At 37.2% G+C, this 25,554-nt stretch overlaps 1 protein-coding gene across 2 annotated transcripts in view; it reads left to right on the forward strand.

Annotated features, from left to right (window-relative positions):
* The first annotated feature begins 11,706 nt into the window (after positions 1-11,706).
* The window catches only part of MED13L (mediator complex subunit 13L), a 251,722-nt gene continuing 237,874 nt past the window's right edge, over positions 11,707-25,554 (forward strand). The window contains exon 1 of one of the 2 annotated variants that reach the window (XM_024758571.1): positions 11,707-12,061. In XM_024758571.1, the coding sequence (XP_024614339.1) occupies positions 11,707-12,061 (355 nt within the window). The remainder of the gene's footprint in view (positions 12,062-25,554) is intronic. The other variant, XM_024758572.1, reaches the window with a different exon arrangement.

The raw sequence follows: 25,554 nt of genomic DNA on the forward strand, positions 1-25,554 counted from the left end.
GCTGTTGGAATGAAAATAGCTCTTTAGAAGTTCTTTTCCTGGCCCCATTGAATTTTGTTGTTTGAATGTGCAACTTGGTATTTAGGAACAGTCTCAAAAGAACCCCCATCAGGTCCCTGGAGCTCTTTTTTTGCATAACTTTCTCCTTTCTGGTGATCTGCTTTCACATATTCTAGCTGCCTTAGGCTTTATAGAACCTACTTCATTTGTTTTCTTTCTCTCAGATATTCTACGTCTGTGTTGTTTGCTGTCCAATGTCTGAAAACAGTAGTTTCATATTTTTTTGTCTGGTTTTCTAATTGTTTATGGTGGGAGGATAATTCCGGTGCTTCTTATTTATATTTTAAATCTCATATTTGCCTATGTATATTAACCAAGCTTAGGGATGAGCAGACTTTCTCTTAGAGAACCAGAGAGTTAATTACTTAAGGCTCAACATTGTGGTTGTAGTGGGGAAGCTGCCACAGACAATATGTGGTGTAGTTCTGTACTAATAAAACTTAATTTACAAGAACAAGTTGCCTGCCTGTGGGCCCTAGTTTGCTAACCCCTGAGCTAGTTGACTGAGATACAGATGATATTAGAGTTATGAAATCTTATGCTTGAAAGGAACGAATCTTTGAGATTCATATTTCAGGTTTGAAAGGAACCTTATAAATCATATTGTTTAACCAGCTCTTTGGTGTTTGAAGCCACATCTACTATTGACCAACTTCTCCCTAACCCCCCATATCTATGATTCTCAGGGATGTCAGTCAGGGTTCTTTTCTTGAGTGAGCTCTCACTGTTGTTGTTGTTTTAGTTTTTTCCATTTGATTCTCTGCTACCACTTGGGTTAGTTCTGAGCAAATTGAATCCATCTTTCATTTGTCTGTCTTCTGTGTAACTGAAGACTTTTCAAATTTCTTCAGAATCTTAACTTCATATTAAATTCATTCAACTATGGCTTTATTATTTTATTTTATTTTTGCTGTTATGTTTATTCGCTTGAAAGGATTGAACATGAGGCCATATAGCCTGTAGTCATTTGACATGTTTAGATTTCCTCACTAACCCAGTCCTTCATTTGTTAATTTGTTCCACCGTGTGTAGATTCCTCTCAAACTCTGGAGCTAGGAGTTAAAAGCAATATTGACTAGCGACTCTTACGATCTGTTATGTAGGATCTAGATACTATACTTCTACCAAAGTAGCTTATTAAGATGGCAGTAACTTTTAAAATAGTTACTTGACATTGTTTAATTGTGTTAAAGTCATTGTCAATAAAACCTTGGCCCTTTTCACTGATGCTTATGCTAAATTCCATTTTTCATCCTTATATTTTTGAATTAATATTGGTAAACTGAGGACTGGAAAGAAAATTATAGTTGAGGAAAAAAGTTATTATGAATCAGCAAAAGTATGTATGTGTTAGAAAGCATCTTTAATCTACAACTTTATTGTATGGAGAGTTATCACATTGCATTTCTCACAGCATGAAAATACCATGTTAGATGAGAGTCAGATGAGAGGCCCAATGCCCTGCTGTCCTCATCCCCTCTGTGGAGGGGATCCCTGGTAAGCCACTTAGCTCAGAGTAGGAAGAGTTTGAGCAGAGCTAGGTGTGTGTGTGTGTGTGTGTGTGTGTGTGTGTGGAGCATGCAGCTGGAAGTGTGTCTCTGCTTCTAAAAATGGAGAGAAGAGAGAGACAACCCATTTTAACACCTGGTAAATAACTCTTTGGCTTTTGCAACACAATTTATGGGATGCTAAGTTGTTCTTAAGGTTAGGAATTTGTCTAGAATCACTCTATAAAAATGTGTGAGTTCTCAATATTAATAGTAACTTTTTGTATATATTAAATATATTTTGTTACCACATTTTGATTAGTTAAAAAAATTTTTAAAGCAGAGTGGTACTCTGACATAGTTAAAGAATCAAATAGCTCTACATGGTTTTTTTTTTTTTTTTGGCTGTGCCACGCAGCTTGTGGGATCTTAGTTCCCCCACCAGGGACTGAACCCAGGCCATGGCAGTGACAGCACCAAGTCCTAACCACTGGAGCACACGGAATTCCTAGGTTTAGTGAATAGTGTTCCCCTACTCCTGGCCCCTGTTTTACCTTCTCCAGAGACACACACGTTCACCTACTTTTGTTGATTATCCTGATTCTTTTTTTTTTTTCTTCTTTTCTTTTGTGGTATGCGGGCCTCTCACTGTTGCGGCCTCTCCCGTTGCGGAGCACAGGCTCCGGACGCGCAGGCTCAGCGGCCATGGCTCACGGGCCTAGCCGCTCCGTGGCATGTGGGATCTTCCCAGACCGGGGCATGAACCCGTGTCCCCTACATCGGCAGGCGGACTCTCAACCACTGTGCCACCAGGGAAGCCCCTATCCTGATTCTTAAATGTTACTAAATACTAAGTTTATAGTTATTTTAGGTTTTAAAAATGTGGATCTTTCACTATTGAAGATGAGGATTTAGCTTATTCTCTCTCCCTCTTATTAAGCAAACATGCCTTTTTCCATCCTTCCATTTTACCAAAATAGTTGTATAGTAATTTTGGTTAGCTTAATATTCAGTGTTAACATTCACTTGATTATGTTAATGTATGGCAAAGTCATGCAGTAAACTCTGATTACTTTTCCTTCTCTGTGTAACTCGAAGATGGTAATTATCTGGGTTTTGTTTGTTTGCTTGTTTTTGGACTGTTTACTATGTATTTTAAACTAATTCATCCCCAAACTTTTTGCCTATTATTTGAATCTTCTTTTAAGTCTTTCAAATATCGGGCGTTCTTTCAGTTTCAAATTCTTTAACAAAAGTCTTTCGTGGAGCCATCTGACCTGTCATGATCTGGATTGATTGCCCTCTACACTGGTGCACAGTTCACAACCTGGAATCATCTGATTATTGACTGTAATCTTAGGGATTTGTTTTGCTCCCTCCCTTGTTGGATCTATTTCCTAAACCTCATGGCTTCTTACTTGGTTGATTCCCTCCTTTTGGTGGGGTATACCTACAGTAGCTTCCTGAGAAAGGGTGCCTTTTTTTTTAAACGCCTTGCATATTTTGAAATGTATTTATTCTGCTTTTACACTTGATAGATAATTTAGATTGCCATGGACATCTAGTTTGGAGTACTTTTTCTTTAGAATTTTGGAGTTATTGCACCATTGCCTTCTTGCTTCTAGTATTACTGTTGAGAAGTCAGAAATCCTTCTGATTCCTGATTCTCTGTATGTGTCCCCTTTTTACAATATGGAAGCTTTGAGGCCCTTCTCTTTGTCTGCAATGTGTTGAAAGTTTACAGTAATATGCTTTCCTGTGAGTCTCTTTTAATCTGTTGTTCTGGATACTCAGTGAGCCCTTTCAATCTAGAAATTTGTATTCTTCTCTCATCACCGCCCCCGCCCCCCGGAATTTTTGTGAATTATTTTATTGGTCATTTCCTCTTTCTCATTTTCTGTGTTTTCTCTTTCTGAAAGCTCTTGTATTTAGTTTTGAACTTCCTGGGCTGCTCCTATAGTTTTATCTCCCCCCACTCTCCTATTTTTTGTTTGTTTGTTTGCTTTACTTTCTGGGGGAAACTTTATCTTCCAGCCCTTCTGTGGAGTTTTATCATTTCTGGCATCATTGTTTTAAAATTTCCAAGAGCCATCTTTTAGGTCTCTGTGCTGCTTTTCTGAAATAGCATCCTGTTGTTTTGTTTTGTTTTTTTTTGCAGTACACGGGCCTCTCACTGTTGTGGCCTCTCCCATTGCGGAGCACAGGCTCTGGATGCGCAGGCCCAGCGGCCATGGCTCACGGGCCCAGCTGCTCCGCGACATGTGGAATCTTCCCGGACCGGGGCACGAACCCGTGTCCCCTGCATCGGCAGGCGGACTCTCAACCACTGCGCCACCAGGGAAGCCCCATCCTGTTCTTTTTTAATGGTTGCACTATTTTATCTCTTTGAGAATATTAATGATAGATTTTTTTAAAGTTTTCTTCTCCCGATGTAGTCTGTTAACTCCAAGTCACTTTTCTGTATTTTTGTCTCTATAATTCCTCAGTGGTTTTCCTCAACTTTTTAGTAATTCCTGGTCATCTGTTCATGTTTAGGAAAGATGGACCAAAAAACTGCTTCGAAGTAGTATGGGAGTGACATTTGTTTACTATGCAGTTCACTGATTGGGGTGGACTCTTTAGTTGGGGAAGCTTTGATGTCATTATCTTGAGGTCTTTTCTGTTGAGCTGTCAGTTTTCCCAGAGAAGACTTTTCCAGACTCCTTTCTGGGGGATGAAAGACTGGCTACCAGCTTTCTAGGTGCTTAGAGGGAGAGGGTTGGAGAGGGTGATTTTTGACCTTCATTCTGTATGTGGTCACCTGATGTACTGTTTCCTGGTTTCCTGCCTTCATCTGTGCCTGTGTCCATGAGTTCAGATACCCTGTGTTTTACTGGCCCCAGAGAATACCCTTCCAGTGATTTGCTACTGTAAAGACAGGCAGTGGGGAGAGTACCTGGGTTCTGAGTGTCTTCTAAGCAGGCTTTCAACTAGTTTTCCTTATTTGCTCTTTTCTCTGCCTTTCTACTTCCACAAGATACGTCCATAACTGTGGGTTCTGCATTTGTGGATTCAATCAACTGCGGACCAAAAATATTCAGAAAAAAAATTCCAGAAAGTTCCAAAAAGAAAAACTTGAATTTGCTTTGCACCTGCAACTATTTACATAGCATTTACATTGTTTTAGGTATCATAGGTAACCCAAAGATTACTTAAAGGATATGCATAGGTTATATGCAAATACTACACCATTTATATAAGGGACTTGAGCATCCACAGATTTTGGTATTTGTGGGGCATTCTGGAACTAATCCTCCATGGATACTGAGGGACGACTGTACCTGTATTTATAATTCTGTGTAAATTGGGTTGTAGCTCCGCTTTCTCCACAGTTTTCTTTGGTGTTATAAGACTCTTGACCTCGAGCATCTGCTTCTTACCTTTCAAAACCTGGATGCGCTCATCACTACTACCTACCATTGTGATTTTATGGTTTAAGGGAAAAAAACAAAACAAAGAAACAAACTTCTTTACTGTTTTTTTTTTTTGAGGGATTTAAGAGAGAGCAAAAGCAGATGTGTGTGTTTACTCTGCTGTCTTTACCTGGAGCTGATTAGTTATGTTTTAACAGACGTTTTCTATGATCCTGACTTTTTTCCTTCCTATGACTACAGTTGAGAGGTGACTTAATATGTTTGTTAGCTGTATTTCTTTGGTCTACTAGTGTAGTAACCCTATCACAGGAGGAAGTGAGGTGAGGCAGACTTGGAATTTCCTAATGTACTCATGTTAGTCTCAAGTGATCACAGCTGCCTTTTCAACATACCATCCTAGAATCCTGTCAAGGATTGATATTAAGTTAATTGTTCTGTAGTTGGAGAAATCTTTCTTTCGACTATTCTTGAAAATTCATAAAGTATCTTCTGGTCGCTCTCCTATTCCCGCTGATCATTGTAAGGCATCTAATAAGGGTCAGTCTCATTTACAGGTTGCCTTTGTGAGTGGGATGTAATTAGCCTGGGTCAGGAGACTTGAACTCATTTATAGTATCTAGGTCAACCATATCACCTTACAGGCCAGGAAGCCAAGGTGCCCAGAGATGGAGATTTCCTGATATTGTTTAGGTAAAGAGTTGAAAAACTAGGACTTGAACCTAGATCTCCTGACCTGCAACCAGTGTTCTTTCCATGATACTACACTCTGGGTTCATTCTTACCAAGTTATGTTAGTTTTATTCTAGTCCATGACGTCTGAATACAGGTTTAACTTTGGAGAGCCACATTGCAAGTATATGTTGGTCATGAGGGATCTGATTACCAAGGGTTAGTGCAAATAAATGACCTCCATTGGGAAAATTTATCAGCTCATTTCCTATGTATAGTACCTAAAGAATAGGATATTAAGAATCAATATAAATTTTCTTTAAATACATTCATGTCATAAGAAAGTGCATTTATCCTGATTCTGTTGTAATCTTTTTAATTTGAACCATTCTGTATTGAACTTCTGTTTAGGCCAGGGTAGTCTCTGCCAGTTAAGTTCAGTTCCCGGAGGATGCCGACTACCTGTACAACTGATACCAGCCACGGCTGAGAAAATTTTCCTCCAGTCTCTCTTGCTATTAGAATAGTTATTTTCTTGGTTTGTTATACATATCCTCTAAAAATTAGCTTGTGTGGGTATGGTCTTATAGTGTTAACATGTAAAGAAGGCATGTAATTATCTGAGTGAAATAAATAAAACAGGTCTCTCCTATTTATGGAATGGTGTAGTGGGCAGTCTTATACTAGTTTCCTCTTTTTTTTTTTCTTTTTTTTTTTTTCGGTACGCGGGCCTCTCACTGTTGTGGCCTCTCCCATTGCGGAGCACAGGCTCCGGACGCGCAGGCTCAGCGGCCACGGCTCACGGGCCCAGCCGCTCTGCGGCATGTGGGATCTTCCCGGACCGGGGCACGAACCCGTGTCCCCTGCATCGGCAGGCGGACTCTCAACCACTGCGCCACCAGGGAAGCCCTTATACTAGTTTTCTTAATAACTCAGGATGAGTAAAGAAAGATTCAGGAACTTTCTTAAATTAGAAAGTTTGGCCGTGAGCTCTTGTCATTGCTAAATTGAGTTGATGACTGTTTCTTTGTACTATTTTATAATCCTCTAGGGCTAATTTTTACCATTAGCCCTGTGAAACAGCATGGCAGAGCAGAAAGAGTTTATGCTTTAAATTCAGTTATGCTTTAAATCCAGTTATGTTTGGGATCTGCCAGTTGCTACCTGTGTGGTTATTGGAGAATTATTTAAGCTTTGTGTTTCTGAGAATTATTTTAACTGTTTGAGAAGATTAGAAATTATATATGAAGACACTAGTATGGTGCCTCATATTAGAAATTCTATGTGAAGACCCTAGTATGCTGCCTGGTATTAAGTAGGTGATGAATAAATGATGATGGTTGTGGTTATCGTTCTATGTATGCGCAATACTGATTTTTTTCCTTGCATATTTTTTTTCCGATTCTATATTTTAAAAACCATGTAATCTTAAATATAAATTGTTCATCTTTGACAGTGAGAAATAATTGCATTTTTGGGATAATTTGCACCTAGAAATACTTTAAAGGGTTGCTTCAAGAATTTTGAGTCTTGGAAATACACATTTGTCAGAAATTGGGTCAACAGAACTTTGTGTGGAATTGATTTTTAATTATAAACATGGTCATGGTATGTGAAGATACATTTTAATAGTGTAATTAAATATACATCCATTATAGGATTTTTTTTCTTGGACAAAGTGTTTCAGTCATTTTTCCTCTTAATCAAATATTAACTCAAAATTTAAAGCTAAGTCTTTGAACATTCATTTTATACCTAGGTGTCTGTTAGGCTTGAATGGTGTTTCATTGTTACATTTTCCAGTGAAGACTGGTATAGTGATATTTAATTTTAGTTTTAAGGTAAAGGGATAAATTGTTTTTAAATGATTGGACATTTTTAGTACTTCTGGCTGAATTAGTTATGAAGAGATTAAGTTTGTAGCCTTGATGTTATGTCACTTGCATTTGTATTACATCACTTGCTAGGACAACTCCATTAAGATATAGAGCAGGTGGCAGCGGCTTTCTTTTACCACTGAGACCATAGAAACACTGATAGGAAGTTAGTGCAAGTGCTAGGATTAGGAAACCATTCTCCTGAATCAAAGCCAAGTTTTTTTTTTCTTTTTTTTTTCGGAACTCGGGCCTCTCACTGCTGTGGCCTCTCCCGTTGCGGAGCACAGGCTCCGATATTTTGTCTGCTGAACCATGCTGGGTGTTACAGGTGAAAGTATTCTTGTGATTAAGTTGCTGTGTAGATTTTCTTGGGGACTGACTCACCTGATATTTAAATCTCTGATGTATTTTAATTTTCTAACCTTTTAAATATGGTTAATGTAAGCATTAGTGATTCATATTTATTGGTATGTTTTCCTCCTCTTCTCTTCTCCCCTCCACTTCCTCAGGATCCTTAGGCACAGAACACTACCTTAGGTGATATAAGAAAAATTAGTCTTCTACTTGACTTTTCTGATTTCCGCTGCCCCCACTTAGTCTTATTTAGTTTCCTTCTTTGATATTTATTTAAAAATTGATCTTAGGCTTTCTGATTAAAACATAACATACACACACACTGCTTTTATTTGAGGAAACGAACTTCTATGATAGAAAAACAGAAACGATGTGAACAGACAACTAAAGGGAAGTAGTACTACTACACTAGTACTACTAGTAATGAACCAGTATCATTTATATTTTTTGCCATGTGCCAGGCACTGTCCTAAGCACTTTCTGTATATACTAACTCATTTAATCAACTCTCAATACCATTATTCTCATTTTACCGGTAAGGCAACTGAGAGACAAAGATTAAATAATTTGCTAGGTACTTGCTACTTTCAGCTAGTAAGTACACAGCTGGGAATCAAACCCAAGAAGACTGGCCCCAGGTTATACTTCTGATCAAATATATGATAATAATTTCCTCTTAGTAGAATGAAGACTACCAATTGGTACAAGGGCATATCATTTTATTAAATCAACAGGTATTTTAAAAGATATTCAGTTTGGCAGGAGGTTATTTGTATGGGTGAGACTACTAAAAAGCAGTGTGGTAGCATTCTTTCATGAGTCCTAAAATATTTGTATTCTTTGGTAATTCTACAGCAAGCAATCTCTCCTAAGGAAAGTAATCAGGAAAATGATGTTCAAGGATGTTCACCAATTATAATAATTATAATAGTGAAATAGGAAGATTGTCCAGTTGTTATGGAATAAATTTTTTTTGAGAAAGCAAACCAAACCATCAATTTTTAATCAGATTATTATATTAGACACTGCATGATATCAATGTGTTTTAATAGAGATTACCAATTAAATTCAACTATTTGTTTTAGCAATTTGCTTTTTTTTTAACATCTTTATGGGAGTATAATTGCTTTACAATGGTGTGTTAGTTTCTGCTTTACAACAAAATGAATCAGTTATATACATACATATGTTAGTCATTAGTGTATAGGTGCCAGAGAGTTTTGTGCATTAATTTTGTATCCTACTAATTTACGGAATTCATTGATTAGCTCTAGTAGTTTTCTGGTAGCATCTTTAGGATTCTCTATGTATAGTATCATGTCATCTGCAAATAGCGACAGCTTTACTTCTTCTTTTCAAAACCCTGCAGGATGTGTTCATGCTGCCAACCCCAGTCCTCTCCCTGCGCTTCGACCGAAGCCAGAGCCTCAGCTCCCAGCCCTGCCCGCCCTGGCGGGGAAGCAGACAAGCCTCTCGGGCTGGTGAGTGCCGGTCGGCACCGATCCTCTGTGCGGGAATCTCACTGCTTTGCCCTCCGCACCCCTGTTGCTGTGCTTTCCTCCGCAGCCCCGAAGCTTCCCCCCTCCGCCACCCGCAGTCTCCGCCCGTGAAGGGGCTTCCTAGTGTGTGGAAACCTTTCCTCCTTCACAGCTCCCTGCCACCGGTGCCGGTCCCGTCCCTATCCTTTTGTCTCTGTTTATTACTTTTTCTTTTTCCCTACCCAGGTATGTGGGGGGGTTTCTTGCCTTTTGGGAGGTCTGAGGTCTCCTGCCAGCATTCAGTAGGTGTTCTGTAGGAGTTGTTCCATGTGTAGATGTATTTCTGGTGTATCTGTGGGGAGGAAGGTGATCTCCGCGTCTTGCTCTTCCGCCATCTTCCCGGAAGTCCTCTGAGTAAATTGTTTTCTTCAAACAGTGAATAGTATGAAAACATTAAGAATTGTTTTTCAATAATAATTAGTAATATATAGAAATATTTATAGTATGTGAAAAGGATATAAAACCATGCAGCATGATTCTAACTTCAAAAAGTTTAAGTACAGGAAGAACATAAAGTAGGATGCTAATAATTATTTCTGATGTGATTATGGAGAATAATTATTTCTTGTGTGATTAGTTTACTCTTTGTTTGAACTTTTTCATCGGCCAGGTAGTTCTTTTTTTTTTTTAAACATCTTTATTGGGGTATAATTGCTTTACAATGGTGTGTTAGTTTCTGCTTTGTAACAAAGTGAATCATTTATACATATACATATGTTCCCATATGTCTTCCCTCTTGCGTCTCCCTCCCTCCCACTCTCCCTATCCCACCCCTCCAGGCTGTCACAAAGCACCGAGCTAATATCCCTGTGCCTTGCGGCTGCTTCCCCCTAGCTATCTACCTTACTACGTTTGTTAGTGTGTATATGTCCATGACTCTCTCGCCCTGTCAAAGCTCACCAAGGTAGTTCTTTTATAGCTGGAGGAAACCAAGTGGTACAAAGGGAAAGCCTAAATGATGCCAATACCAGTTTTTACGAAGCATATTCATTAAAGATTAGATTTCCATATCTCATAATGTGAAAGGAAAAGTTAGTGACTTTCAGACAGTTTTAGTTTGGATATTATTATTTTTGGAGTCATTTTTTAAGTGAAGCTTTTTTGGGGGATTGAAGAAAACTGATATTTTTTTCTTAGAGATGTTCATTATAGTGATTGTTTTAGCACTTTAAATTTGTTTCAGTTATGGTAGTAGAAGATGCAGTTATTTTTCTCCCCTGTGGTACTTGTTCTTTGAAAAACAACTTCTTGACAAAAATTACTAACTTGGTTGTGGTGGGAGGGTGAGGAGGGGGGACTGTGAGTGAGTAAGGATTAAATGCAAGGGATACATGGACTGTTTGGTACAGAATCATATTATGGAATCAGTTTTACTATCAGTTTTGAATACACAGTTGTAGTTTATAGTTATTTAAGTAAGGAATTTAACTTTTGTTTGTGTTGAAACATCCTTGAAATTTAGTTCCTTTTAAACCTAAGATTTAAAAATTTTAGAATACAAATCCATGTAACAGAATAAAGACAGAAGATCAGCTGTCAGCTGGTTTAAAGTTACCATGTTTTAAAATGTGTTTAAAAAACAAAAGACGAAGCTATGTTAGGGAATTGTTACAGAAGCAAAGCTTTTCTGTGTGCTACACGTTAAATAACATGAATAAATTGCTGATAACTTTCCATCAGTTTTATTAGCAGGCTATTTTGGCTTTCATAGTGAAGCACTCTGGTACTGCATACTGTTTCCCTGATTAAAAAATATTTAAACTGTAGCTTCTGGATGGGACGAAATTGAGGAAATTCTTCGAAAGAAATTATTTCAATTCTACAAACTTTTTTTTTTTTTTTTTATGGTACCCGGGCCTCTCACTGTTGTGGCCTCTCCCGTTGCGGAGCACAGGCTCCGGACGCGCAGGCTCAGCGGCCATGGCTCACGGGCCCAGCCGCTCCACGGCATGTGGGATCCTCCCGGACCGGGGCATGAACCCGTGTCCCCTGCATCGGCAGGCAGACTCTCAACCACTGCGCCACCAGGGAAGCCCTACAAACTTATTTTTTAAACTCTTACTTCATTTCTAAATATAATTTATGAATTAAATAAGTCATAATAATATAGAAAATTTTATTTATAGGGACTTTCAAGTAAATTTTAGTTAAAAAAATGGTTCAACAGGAAATAATGACTCTGTTTGCTGTATTTTGGTATTTAATATAAAGAGCTATGTAGAAATCTTGATAGGAGGAAATGAGTTGTTTTCCCCTTAAAAAAAATCAAGGGTTGACATAAATTTTTCAGTGGAAGAAATCTTACTATATGAGGTATACTGTAAATATTTATTTTAGCAAATTTATTTATCTGTATGGAAGCCTGTTTTTAGTATTCAGTGAAAAGAACAGTCAAAACTGTTGTAATTTTCTTTACTTTTTCCAGGCTGAACTCACAGGAATCAAATGGCGTAGGTACAATTTTGGAGGGCATGGGGACTGCGGACCCATAATTTCAGCCCCAGCCCAAGATGATCCAATCCTGTTAAGTTTCATCCGCTGTCTGCAAGCCAACTTGCTGTGTGTATGGCGTCGTGATGTCAAACCAGATTGCAAAGAGTTATGGATATTCTGGTGGGGAGATGAACCCAACTTAGTGGGTGTAATACATCATGAACTACAGGGTAAGTTTTTTGTTTTTTCTTAAAAATTAATTTGCATTGTATATTTTTGAACAGTGGTAAATTCTGAAAAGGTTATTAAGACTTGCTGAGAAGAAAAATCCGAGTGTTTAATGGGCTGTGTGTCAAAGGAACATCCTTACTCTCACCCCTCTTCTTTCCACCCCCGGTTTTTGAAAATTTTCTTGTTCCTTCTCAGTCATGCAGGGAATCAGAACCTTGTGAGCCACTCCTATTAAAGGAAAGTATAGTGTCCCCTGGGTGTTTGGGTTGGGATTGAGGCTAAAATCCATTGTTTTAAAATGATAGTGAAATGTGCTAAAATCTATTGTTTTACAATGATAGTGAAATGTGAGTAATTAGCAAGTCAGTGAAATGAACAGAATTGTTTTTTTTTGGACTGTTGCTGTTATGGTTTATTGCCAGATGAACTCTGGTGGAAAATTGTAAAGTGATAATAGAAATTTAGTGCAAGCCTTGTTGGACAAAATTATGAGATGACATTGGATAATATTTTGAAGAAAGATTTATGTAAAGAACCTACTCCGATTTTGGCATAGGAAGTTTTCCTGTGTTTTGTTCCTGCTTTTTATGTAATTAGGTGATTCCAAGAAATATTTGCTCCAATGCTGCCTAATTTTTAGCTTCAGATTACATCTGATATCTGGAAATTTTGAACTAATGTAAGAGTTTCATTATTCTGAGCTACTTTTTGTATTTACCACAGATTTATAACCAGAGGAAATTTTATCAATATTCTTTGAATTTCTAGTAAAACTTTCCACTTCTTCACCTAAATCTTTCTATCTAGTATGCTAAAGAATTTTTCTAAATCAGGACTAATTCTGATCTTTAGTTAGGGTAGGGCATTAACTCTTTTTGACTTAGTCTCCTTGAGCCAGCTTTTATTGTGTCTAAATTACTCTATATTTTATTAATTTGTGGTTGAAAAATTTCAGGTAGTGTTTGAAATGTTGTGTTACTTCATATTGTTTTTAAAAGAAGGATTGAAACTAACTTTAATGTATTTGAGGATCTATTCCAAAACATTGAAATTTGCCTAAAGGATTTCCTGCCAACTTCTGCTTGACACCTTCCTAGCTTTTCTTTACAGCCATTTTTGATCTGTGATGTCTCCTGCCACAACAGCCAGAGGGCAGTAAACCACAGTGGACTAACTGAGCTGTTTACTTTATGGCCCATTTGTTCAACTCAAACCTTTCTCCTATAGTTTTTAGCGAATTTGGTTTATAAATATAAGAATCTGTTCTGGGTAAGATTGCTTACTTAGCTGGTTAGTCAACAATATCTCGGAATTATATGCATCTCGAAGCTTATTTCATGTAGTTAGCAGTGAACTCAGGTAAAATTAGTTTTAAACATCTGGTTTCTGGTTATCAGAATTTTAAAAATAAAATACCTCCTGAAAGATACTTATAACATTTATATTTGTCCATTTAAGTATCAAAACACATCTCTAAAAAATTTTTTATACATGTGGTAGAGGAATATAGCATTTTTGTTTGTTTTATTAATAGTTTCATTTTGTGTAATTGTTTCTGACTCTTAATCTCCTTCCATTTTTCTATTCCCTATTGATCCCTTATGTTTTAACTTTTTGGTCTGGTCTTTATTTGTTGGCAACACAAATCATCATTTTACAGTGATGATGAAACCAAACCCAATGGTTATTTACGCTTATTTAATTGATGTATAAAGTTATTTTTCCATACCAACAAAGCACAGGATCAGTGTTTTTAGAAATAACTTATTAAGTTATTGTGTTATTTCTCATAGATTTTGTTACTGAGTTAACAAAAAGATGTAGGCTGTTTAAATATTTTATAGCTGCTTTAGATTGCATATGTAGATTCGTTAGTGTATTGTTTTCGTGGTAAAGAATTAAGCAAAGATTAACTTCTTTTAAATTGTTTTTATAAATTACAGAAATACTGCATTTTAATTAGAAAATTAGGAAAGTAGAACCACTAAAGGAAGAGAACAAAGAAACAAAAATCCTAAAGTCCAAAGCAGAGTTTTAATATTTGGTGTTTCTGTGTATAAATGAAAGTGGTATTGTACTGTTTTGTAACTCAGGCCTTTTCACTTAACAGTATCTTGTGAATGTTTTTGCCTCATAATGATTACTTTTTAATTTTCTTTCCTTTTGAGTCTGAAAACGGTGTAAACTGTTTATTTTTTGCGTGCCACCAGGGAAGTACTACAGTGATGGAACAATCATAACTTTGTTAAGTACATCTACCCTTTTTAATTTGTTGAATTTGTGAAAGTTATTAGATTGAAGCAAATGATCTTTTCTGTAGGTAAAAGTGGTTGTAAAGGATAGTTTTGTGTTTCAACCTAATATTAGAAAATATTTGAAACTTAATTAGAAAAATGAGTGGCATAAAGACAACTTTGTTTCAAGTGAGGGAGAATATGACAGGCAGAGCAATCATGAAAAAAGGATACCAGGGGAATATTTTAATTGGTAGTCTTACACATTGAGGATATTTTGCAATCTATTTCATTCTCTAGTATATATGAGTCATTTCATTTTGGCTAAAATAAATTTTATCAGAATCCTTTAATATTAAGATGATGGTACTATTATTTGTAGCATTCTCTTTTTTAGGGACATTTTACTGTTCTTTAAAATGCTTTTTAGTTATGTTATTAGGCATTTCCCTTTGTTTTTACAGTGTAGCCCAAATAGCATACTATTAAGAAACCTCACAAAGCACCATCTTGGATTTAAACGTGTAAAGTAATCCCTACAGAAAGAGAATAAGCCTGTGGGATACACGCAGTTTTATACTAGACTTTTTGTTTAAATGCTTTGAATACCTGTGAAATAGCCTGTGAGAAGACCAAGACACATTTCTAACCTGTTCCTGTCACTTGGATAAACACTTTTGGGCTCTTGTTTGGGGAATTGCTATTTATATTGTATGGCATAGTGGTTCAGAGGCTTGGATTTGAATCCCTGCTCGTTGACTTGCTACCTCTGTATCCTTGGTCAAGTTATTTAACTTATCTGTGCTTCAGTCTCCTTACTCTAAATTGGGTTATAAGGATAAAAGAAAAGTTAAAGTACTTAGAACAGCACAGAGAACGGTAATCTATAATTGTAACTCTTGCTGCTGCTACTACAATGCCAGCAATTACTCAAACATCAAAATTAAAACATTTTGGCAATTGGTCCATTCTGTATAACATTCAGTATTTGCTAATGTTTGTCAAATATTAGTTTTCAATGTATACTTTTAGGTTGAAGTAATCATTTTTGAGTTTGTTAATGTCTGGTGGAATAACTGGGAGTAATAAAATATTAGAGAGGAGGGAAGATACCCCTGCTCATAGGAAATTTGTCTAGATTTAGGCTGTAAACGGAGTTTCACAACAAACCTTAAATTATGTTATAAAGAGGTCAGAACTTTAAGATTTGACTCTGTTGGATCCCTGTAATGTAGATTAGTAACTTAACTGCCTTCTCTGCATAGTGGTATTGAAGGGCACTGGCTGAACACTGAATATACGCATATTTCCTTCCTTGTGTCCATCCATAAGTACCTGTATCAGCAGGTCCAATTATAGGGGTTTGATGGAATCTCTGCCTTTGATAGTCTAGAAAGGGTATAAGACAAGCACACAAATATGTATAATGCAGAGAACACTGTAAGTATATAAGAGAAATATAGTAGATTGACTACTTTCCACATGAACGGACATTCAATTCCAGGACTAATGCATAAATAAGTGTTCTGTAAACTTACAGCAAGAACACTGTGAGCCCTAGTGAGAAGCCTTCTTGGTTTCTGGTCCGTTTACTCAGCCTCTGTTAGGCAAGAGCTGTGATGCAGTCCTGGATATGTAAAATGAGTCCTCATCCTTAAGGAGCTCATAGTCTTACTGGGGAGGAAGCTGAATGACTCCATAATTATGATACAGTGGAGTAAGCAGTAACTGATTAAGTTAGGGATCTTGCAGAAGTATCAGATTCAACCTCAAGGGAAAAGAATAGGGAGATAGTGGTGAAGCTCAGAGTTGGTGAGGCTTGAGGTGAGTCTTACAGGATACATACGTTACCTAGGTTGGGACGGAACTTGTCCTAGTCAGAGGAAGTAGCTTCTATAAAAGGGCCTGATGGCAGTGAATGAATTGTGGGAAGGGCAGGTTTGCCCAGAACATAGTGTGTGAGTGAGATAGTTGGAGGAAACTGAAAGACTGGGGAGGTGGGCCATAGTGTGGAGTACACTGAAGCAATGACTTAATCTGATAGATTTTGAGGAATTGTTAGAGGTTTCTGATCAGGAAAGAGATACAATTAGATTATACATAAGATGAATATGGACAGGAAGACCATACTATTTTAATAAATTATTTTATTCTAAATTGATCTATGAACTTAAGCATTCTGTTTAGGATATAGATTTAGTTAAAAAATACCTGTGACTATATACTGAACTTTATATTGATAGTCTTTGTCAATTTTATTTTATTATAACTTTGCTCTTTTTTTTTTTTTTTTTGCGGTACGCGGGCCTCTCACTGTTGTGGCCTCTCCCGTAGCGGAGCACAGGCTCCGGATGCGCAGGCTCAGTGGCCATGGCTCACGGGCCCAGCCGCTCCGTGGCATGTGGGATCTTCCTGGACTGGGGCACGAACCCGTGTCCCCTGCATTGGCAGGCGGACTCTCAACCACTGCGCTACCAGGGAAGCCCTAACTTTGCTCTTTTTGCTTGATTAAATTCTTCCCCACATTTTTAGTTTGAATTTTAGAGAATAATACAGTATGCTAAATTGACTTCTCCTAATCTACCAAATAAAATAATTTGACAAACACAATCTTTTGGCCACTTCATTGCCTGTTAGTCAGTAATGTGAAAGACGTGCTATCTTGAAACCCCAGAATGGTACAGACAGCAAGCACAGACTTCTAGGGGTTGGAGATGGCTTGACCCAAAGCATTAAGAGTCCCTGGCCCAGAAGAAGTATTGTATACAGATTAGTAGTACGTGTGCTTAATAACATTTGTTGAATAAATGAATGAAACCTATCTTAAATGATTATGACATAGCACAGTTTGTACTCTCAGAAGGTTGACTTATAATGAATACACTTAAAATTTTTAATGATTTGGTAATGTGAGGAGATTGAAACCTAGTTAAAATAAGGCATTATTACTTCTGTTTTTAACTCCCAGTGAGATATAAACATCCATTTTTTGGTATATGTTCTATAAAGAAATTTAGCTGTAAATACCTACTGTCTGTAATTTTAAAATTTAACTTATCTGTGCTCTGCCCTTTCCTTTTGATGATCACAAATAGACATGTAAATTGTAATGGGAATACATCTGTCTACCTCTGTGATTGTCCCACTATGAGTATTAGATGATTGTCCCATTATGAGTATTAGAAATCTTAAGAATTGGCTTTATTATCATTGTAGAGGCAGATTGGCAGTTATTAGCACTTTATTGTTGTATTAGTCATAAGTATTGCCTTTTCCCATTTTTCAGTGTACTGTCACCTATGCCAGGAGCTGTGGGCCATTGCAAAAACAGCATTAGACATTATTAGAGAGCTAGGAAAAATGGATCTGGCTTTCTGACATTTACCAGTGTAAGATAATTTAACACACTCTCATACTATTTTTTATACCACTGAACTGATTGCAAGCCTCTGGAAGAAGTGGACATTTTGTAGGGATGGAGAAGGGCTGAAAGAAGAGAGTGGAGAGCCAGTTTGCTATTATTATAATCTGCATATATAGATTATAGTCTGTAATCTCAAATGATGGGATTGATGTAACCTTTGTTTAGATATCTCCAAGGAAGGCTCTAACTCCCTCCCCTCGACTTTTTATTTTGAAAAATATTTACACACATACATATATATATATACCTTTTATTCTGGCTAAACCATCTGAGGGTAGGGTAATTTACAGAGTTCATGAATCTTTACCCCTGAATACTTTTGCTTGTAACTCCTTTAAGAATATGGGACTTTTTTTTTTTAACATAACCATAATGTAATCATACTCAAGAAATTTAACATTGATATAATTAAATTCTCAACTTTTCAGTCTACATCCTGAGTCTTTTCCCGATAATGCCTTTTATAGCCTCCTCTCCCCAATCTGGTATCCAATCAGAAATCACATGTTGCAGTTAGATGTTTCCTCTCTTTAGTCTCCCCTAATTTAGAACATTCCCTAAGTTGTCGCTTTCTGCGGGGGATGATCCTTCAATGATACGGATGTTATTTGAAGGGAGAAGTTGTCCTGTCAAGTGTTCCATATTCTAGATTTGTCTAATTGTTTCCTCATGGTGAGATTCAGGTTAAATATTTTTGGTAAGAATATTGAGTAGGTGATGTGTACTTCTTGTGGCATCACACTGTAGCACATCATGTCAATTTGTCCCAGTATTGATCCTGCTAAGTTCGATTGCTTGGTTATGGTAGTGTCTGTCAGATTTCTCCAGTGTAAACATACCTTTTTACTTTTGTAACTGTTAAATAAATTTGGGGCAAAACTTTGAGACTCTGATTATTATTTCCCCAATAACTTTTCACTCTGGCTTGAGGAAAAACCTAACTTTGAGCCTGTTTAAAAATAACAGAAAACTTTTTTTTTAATTAATTTATTTTATTTTATTTATTTTATTTTTGGCTGTGTTGGGTCTTCGTTGCTGCACGTGGGCTTTTTCTCTGGTTGCGGGGAGTGGGGGCTACTCTTCGTTGTGGTGCATGGGCTTCTCATTGTGGTGGCTTCTCTTGTTGCGGAGCATGGGCTCTAGGCGTGCAGGCTTCAGTAGTTGTGGCACACGGGCTCAGTAGTTGTGGCTTGCGGGCTCTAGAGTGCAGGCTCAGTAGTTGTGGCGCACAGGCTTAGTTGTTCCGCGGCATGTGAGATCTTCCCGGACCAGGACTCGAACCCATGTCTCCTGCATTGGCAGGCGGATTCTTAACCACTGCGCCACCAGGGAAGCCCCCAGAAAACTTCTTGAATCATATCCTTTTACAAAAGCAGTTAAAAGTTCAGATGAACACTATTCTTAAGTCATAATAAAGAAGGGTGGTGGGCAGAGGAGAGGAGATACGAAGAAAAACATTCAGGATGTAGCAAAGGCAAACTATGATGGTAAAGCCAGACTTTGAAAATTAATAGCCACTTATTGCTTAGCATACTAAAAAGAGAAGTATTGACATTGAATTTTCTAAAATCGTAGACAATAAAGTATGCACGAATATATTACCATGTATGTGTATGTTATAGTCTGTGAATTTTCAGTTGATTTTTGGTGATTTCTGGTTATCTTTGACTAAATGAAATGAATTTTAGTCAGCACTGTGAATGGGTTTATTCTCATTTGAAATGAAAAACAATTGCTTTCTGTGAAAATAATGGCCCCTTTACATATAAAATGAACAGGAATGAAATTATCTTTAGGTAAAATGTCATTCAGCTTGAAAATTTCTTCTAAAGAGAAAATCTGATCCCTGACTTCCTACTCTGTTTTTATGTTTTTTCATTATTGATGGTCCATTTATGGTTCATGAAAATTAATCTCTGACTAGCTTGAAAAAGACTTTTTTACATTGTTTGCATTTATTTATTCTTCAGGTATACAAATCTGATGATTTTGAAAACAGGTGAATTATATCATTCTACAGCATTCTGTATTTGTAGTATTTTATGTATCAACATTTATATGAAGATTTCATCACATGGCATTAATAATTCTTGAGATTGTTAACACCATGTACCTGAAAAGTAAATTTTATTTTAATTTTCATATTTGCTGTTACTTTGTGGAGAATAATATTCAATAGAAAAATACATTTGTATTTCAAGAGAAACAAGCACTTTGAGGGAAAACATGGACCCAGTGGTAAATGGTAGCTAGTTCTAAGTAGTTATAAAGTAAAGTTATTCCTTGTTTTCACTGTTCAGTTTTGAAAGAATTAGTTTGCTAAAAAACTATAAAATGGTAATAGCTTTCATGGTATGATTATCCAAATGGTTCTACTGTATAATTACTAAAATATTAGATTTAATAGAAAATCATACATTTTATCCTTAAAAGAGAAAGTAAAATACTTATTAAGACTTTGGTAAGCAGTAAATTTATATTATAAAATTATGGTTAAGATCATAATCACTTCAGAATTCTTTCATATGAAGAATAGGAAAAGATCTAATGGATTAGAGAGAATTATTAAGCTAAATGTGCTTGAAATTGAGAGAATAAGGTAAAGTCTTAACTTTTTTTTTTTTTTGTGGTATGTGGGCCTCTCACCATTGTGGCCTCTCCCGTTGCGGAGCACAGGCCCCGGACGCGCAGGCTCAGTGGCCATGGCTCACGGGCCCAGCCGCTCCGCAGCACGTGGGATCTTCCCGGACTGGTGTACGAACCCGTGTCCCCTGCATCGGAGGCGGACTCTCAACCACTGCGCCACCAGGGAAGCCCTAAAGTCTAACTTTTGAATGTAAATAAAATCGATGTGTTACCACAGGCAACTTGCTGAACCATGTAATTAGTTTTTTTCTATGAAAAATGAACCATTTATACAGAGATTGTAGTGAAATAGCATGTAAAGGGCTTATGTTCTAATGAGCTGAAAGTTAAAGAGTTGGTAAAAAAAATTACACTTTGGGGGCTTCGCTGGTGGCGCAGGGACTTGATATCAATATACTCAGCCATGAGCATCATTAGGAGCTAAAATTTTTTGTTCTGTATAAAAATTGTTTTAATGGCAGAAATAACACATAAATATGCTTCTTTCCTCCGTCCTCCCAAAAGATCCCAAAGGTTTAGAAGTGTTTCAAGCACTAGAGAATTATGAAATTGGATTCTGTTGTTTTAAATATTTCATACCTAAGCTGGCCTGATGCTACCTGAAGAGTTTCTCATTGAGTATCATTATGGCAAGTGTTTGATAATTTTCTTTACTGCTCCATCTACATAAATATTCTTGTACAATTTTCCACAAGTACTGGGCCACATACCTATTTCTTATAAACCCAACATTGCTAAAAGGCACTCTTTGTATAATTGGGTCTTTTTTAAAAAAAATTAATTTATTTATTATTTATTTATTTATTTTTGACTGCGTTGGGTCTTCATTGCTGCGCGTGGGCTTTCTCTAGTTGTGGCGAGCAGGGGCTGCTCTTTGTTGCTGAGCGCCGACTTCTCATTGTGGTGGCTTCTCTTGTTGCGGAGCAGTGGCTCTAGGTGTGCGGGCTTCAGTACTTGTGGCACATGGGCTCTAGAGCGCAGGCTCAGTAGTTGTGGCGCATGGGCCTTAGTTGCTCCGTGGCATGTGGGATCTTCCCAGATGAGGGCTCGAACCCATGTCCCCTGCGTTGGCAAGCGGATTCTTAACCACTGCGCCACCAGGGAAGTTCCTGGGTCTTGTTTTGATCCTGGCTCTTTCATATTGTGATTTGTGAGTCCAACAGAATAAGCATTATCCTCTTGAGGCCCGTCTAGGATTGAGCTAAAGGACTTCTGCAGTATCCACATGATCATACAATTAGGTTTTATTTTTTTTTATGGGTGCTCTGACGGTGTAACTGAACATGAGCTGGTTACCAGGGTGTTGTGGTGGAATAATACCCTGCAGTTTGCAGTTAATCGTGCAGCAAAACTGGCTTGACTTAAAAATATATTTAAGAATAAAATTAAAAATTGGTTAAAGATGAAGTGTCTTTGAGTTGAAAAGGATTGTGTGAATACAGTGGTAAAGCGAAGTAGAGCATTCACAAATCTTTTTGTCATCAAAAATCTTTCTCAGGGGCTTCCCTGGTGGCACAGTGGTTGAGAGTCCGCCTGCCAGTGCAGGGGACGGGAGTTCGTGTCCTGGTCCGGGAAGATCCCACATGCCGCGGAGCGGCTGGGCCCGTGAGCCATGGCCGCTGAGCCTGCGTGTCCGGAGTCTGTGCTCTGCAATGGGAGAGACTGCAGCAGTGAGAGGCCCTAAAAAAAACCAACAAAAACGTTCTCATTTAATACAATGTCATATGCAAAATATATTTCATTAAAAAAACTTTTATTTATGGCTTTACTAGCCTTGGGGGGGAGGTAGACTTTTTGCTCATCTTTTTGAAGGTTTATTATACTCTGCCATCAGTAGGAAATAAGTAAATATTTGTGGAGTGACTGTCTGAAGAAGGAAAGTATGAACATCATCAAGATGAGGTCTCTTAAGATTATTTTATTTTTTCACTGGTAATCTTGGGCTTGTTTAAATGCTAAGCAGTTTTGATGTTTGCTCTTTATAAGAGGGCATGTTATTCACATTGAAATATATTTAGTCTAAAGGAAAAATTTAGATTCATTTCAGTTTCAGGCAGTATATTTTTAACTTACTTTAAAAGTAGCCTAGTAGATATTAATAATGGAAAGGGCGCCTGCCTTGGCATCCTTGGACAAATTGCATACAACTCTGTTTAGGGAGGAAATAACATTTGTTGGCAATGACTGTTATGGAAAAATTTATCATGCCATTTATTGGTTTCATAAAGAGTGTAACAAGGAGGGGCCCTTGATTCCAGTAGCAAATCTGGGGCTGGGTCAGTTATCCCCACTGTTACCGTAAAGGTTTCGTTAACCACAACTCAGTTTGCCAGAGCCGTCACTATCAGTTTGATTCACAGTGTGATTGGGACAATAAGGTAGACTATACTCAGGGGACAAAAACATTTTCCTAGGATGTCCTGGAGTGCTGATTCAGCTCAGTTGCCCACACATTTAAATTTATAATATTCTGTAACAGCAATAAAATAATGTGTGAAAGGATGTTTTAAAAACATTCTTTTTTTGCGGTACGTGGGCCTCTCACTGCCGTGGCCCCTCCCGCTGTGGAGCACCGGCTCCGGATGCGCAGGCCCAGCGGCCATGGCTCATGGGCCCAGCCGCTCCGCGGCATGTGGGATCTTCCCGGACCGGAGCACGAACCCGTGTCCCCTGCATCGGCAGGTGGACTCTCAACCACTGCACCACCAGGGAAGCCCTTATAAACATTCTTTGAGCCTTATAAATTGTTATCACTCTTTAATGATCTTTAATATATAGAATTACCATCGTGTATTTATCCAAAAGATATTTATTGAGCCTATATTGTTTTAGGTGCTGTACAGAATACAGAAATGAATCAGAAACATGCTCTGTTTTTCAGAAGCTGACAGTCTAATAGGGGGGATAGCATACGTACCTAGAGCGTTATTACAAATGTCCTAAGAGGGGCACACAGTATTATTGGAGTTATTTGGAAGGAGGCAGAGCTTTGAGGAACAGTTAATTCTTAAGCTGAGCCTTAAAGAATGGGTAGAATTTGGGTATTTGGATATATGGCCATGTCAGGGGAAGAACATTTCATTTATATGAAATTGCATGTGCAAAGACACAGAGTAGGAAAGTTTGGAATATCTGTTGGGGAAGAGTTACAGTTGATTGAAACTGCATATTTGTGCCTGCTGGGGATGGAGCTTAAATACTAGGCTGAGGAGCTTGGACTTACAGGTAGTTTGGTGGTTTTGAGAGTTTTTGGATAGGATTAGATGGGAAGCTTCCTATAGGCTGTAAACTGCACTGGGGGCAAGACCTGCATCTGGCTTTGCCCATTATTGTGATTGCAGGACCAGCATAATTCCTGACACATTTATGGGATAAATTAATTAGTAAATGAATGTGAGTGCAAGAGAAGTTTGTATAAAGATTATCAGTCTAGCACCATTGCATACTATGAACTCCTTCTAGTATTCTGGATCACATAGGAAAGAAAACATGCTGTTATAGAATACTGTTTTAAAGAAAATATATGACCACATTTCAAAGATTTTCTTGGTGCATTGATTTCTTTTTAACTGCATATTAAAAAGACAGTGATATAATTTTCTTCACTTTTTTGGGGGTAGTTGCTTATTTTTTATAGTTTAATTTTAAAGGTTTTATTAAAATTAATTGAATACGTTTATTCAATTATTTTCCATAAATTTTCTGTAAATTATTTTTATTAGTTTGTAGATAGCAAGTAGTTTGGACAGTTGGAAAAAAGCTTGTGTCATGTATTGATAGAACAGGGGCTTTGGAAGAATACTATTTATTGGATTAAAGTGCTTAATGATATTTGTGTGTCAGAACCTTGTTAACTTACGAATATGTCATGGATTGGATGACCTTGGCTATCCTACATGTGTTATAAATTGCCAGCCCAATACTGAAGTTCATTATTGCTACATAGAAATGATTAGCTAAGATTGCTTGGCCGAGGCTCTCACTGGTAACCGCATGTTTTACTATAAAATTAAATTGACCGAAAGCTTTCATTGAGCTTTCTCACCCTAAAATCCTTAATTAATTACTAACCTCTTTAAATATCATGTCTATAGACTACATGATAAAATGAGTTAGTATACAATTTAGGCAAACATTTTCAAGGAAATCTTTGATAGACGTTTTCTAGTGTCAGTATACATCTCTTTTTCTTTTGTTTTAAAAATAGCCTTTTGGTTCAATCTACTTTGTAAATATTTAAGATAGCAAGTTATTGCTTTGTTAGTTATATAATTTTAAAATGGCATTTTTCAAAGACAAAGTTGATCTGTCCTCTCCAAAGATGCTTGAAACATAGTCACATATATACCTGCAATTACTCGAATTTCCTGTGCTAGTTGAAATTTCCATTTGGCAGCACATGGAGTGCAGCCCTGTCTCACAGAGAATGCTTGAAGAGTCCTTCCACCTTCAGCAAGTCACACCTTCTTGGCTAGAAACCATTTCTCATTCTCTTTTTCTATTTGTGACCTTAGCTCAGCTGGCATTCAGCAGAAGTATAGGTCACAGATTGTGGATTACTCCCTGCTGTTCAATCTCACATATCCAAAATGAAACAGAGGCCAGGAGGAAATTTACCATTCTTTTGTTATCTTTTACCTTTGTAGAGGTAGAGACCATAAGTATGATAAGTAAACTAAAAAAAAGATTGAGTGTTCACAGCATGTCTCTTCCAGTGATACTTGTCATGACAGACAAGTCATTTAAATTTGCTTCGTCTTTTATTCTTGGCTGTAATATGGGAATTACAGCTTTACTTTATGATATAACATGAAGTGAATACAAAAAGTTCATAGATTTTAAATGCTGTATAAATGCTTTTCATAGTCATACATTTCCTTTAATGAACTCCGCTGTCAGAATATTTAAATCTTTATGAACTTATTTTATAATTCATAGTTTTGGTCATAATTTCTGCCTGTAGATAAAATTTGAATTCTTTTTCACCTGGTATTGTCAGTGTCATCTTAGTTAAATTATATGTAGCCATTTGATTTTTTTAAAAGTTGTCTCTTATAACTGACTGTTTTCTGGCTTTGGCAGTACAAGGATGATGATAATATCTATGCCTGTGCTGAAGGGATTTTAGAATAAAAAATTAAAATTGTGTCCCATATTGTTTTTTTTTTTTTTTTTTTTTTTTTTTTAC

The sequence above is a fragment of the Neophocaena asiaeorientalis genome, unplaced genomic scaffold (genome assembly GCF_003031525.2).
Source record: "Neophocaena asiaeorientalis asiaeorientalis breed wild unplaced genomic scaffold, Neophocaena_asiaeorientalis_V1.1 scaffold77, whole genome shotgun sequence".
In the NCBI taxonomy this organism is placed as follows: Eukaryota; Metazoa; Chordata; class Mammalia; order Artiodactyla; family Phocoenidae; genus Neophocaena; species Neophocaena asiaeorientalis.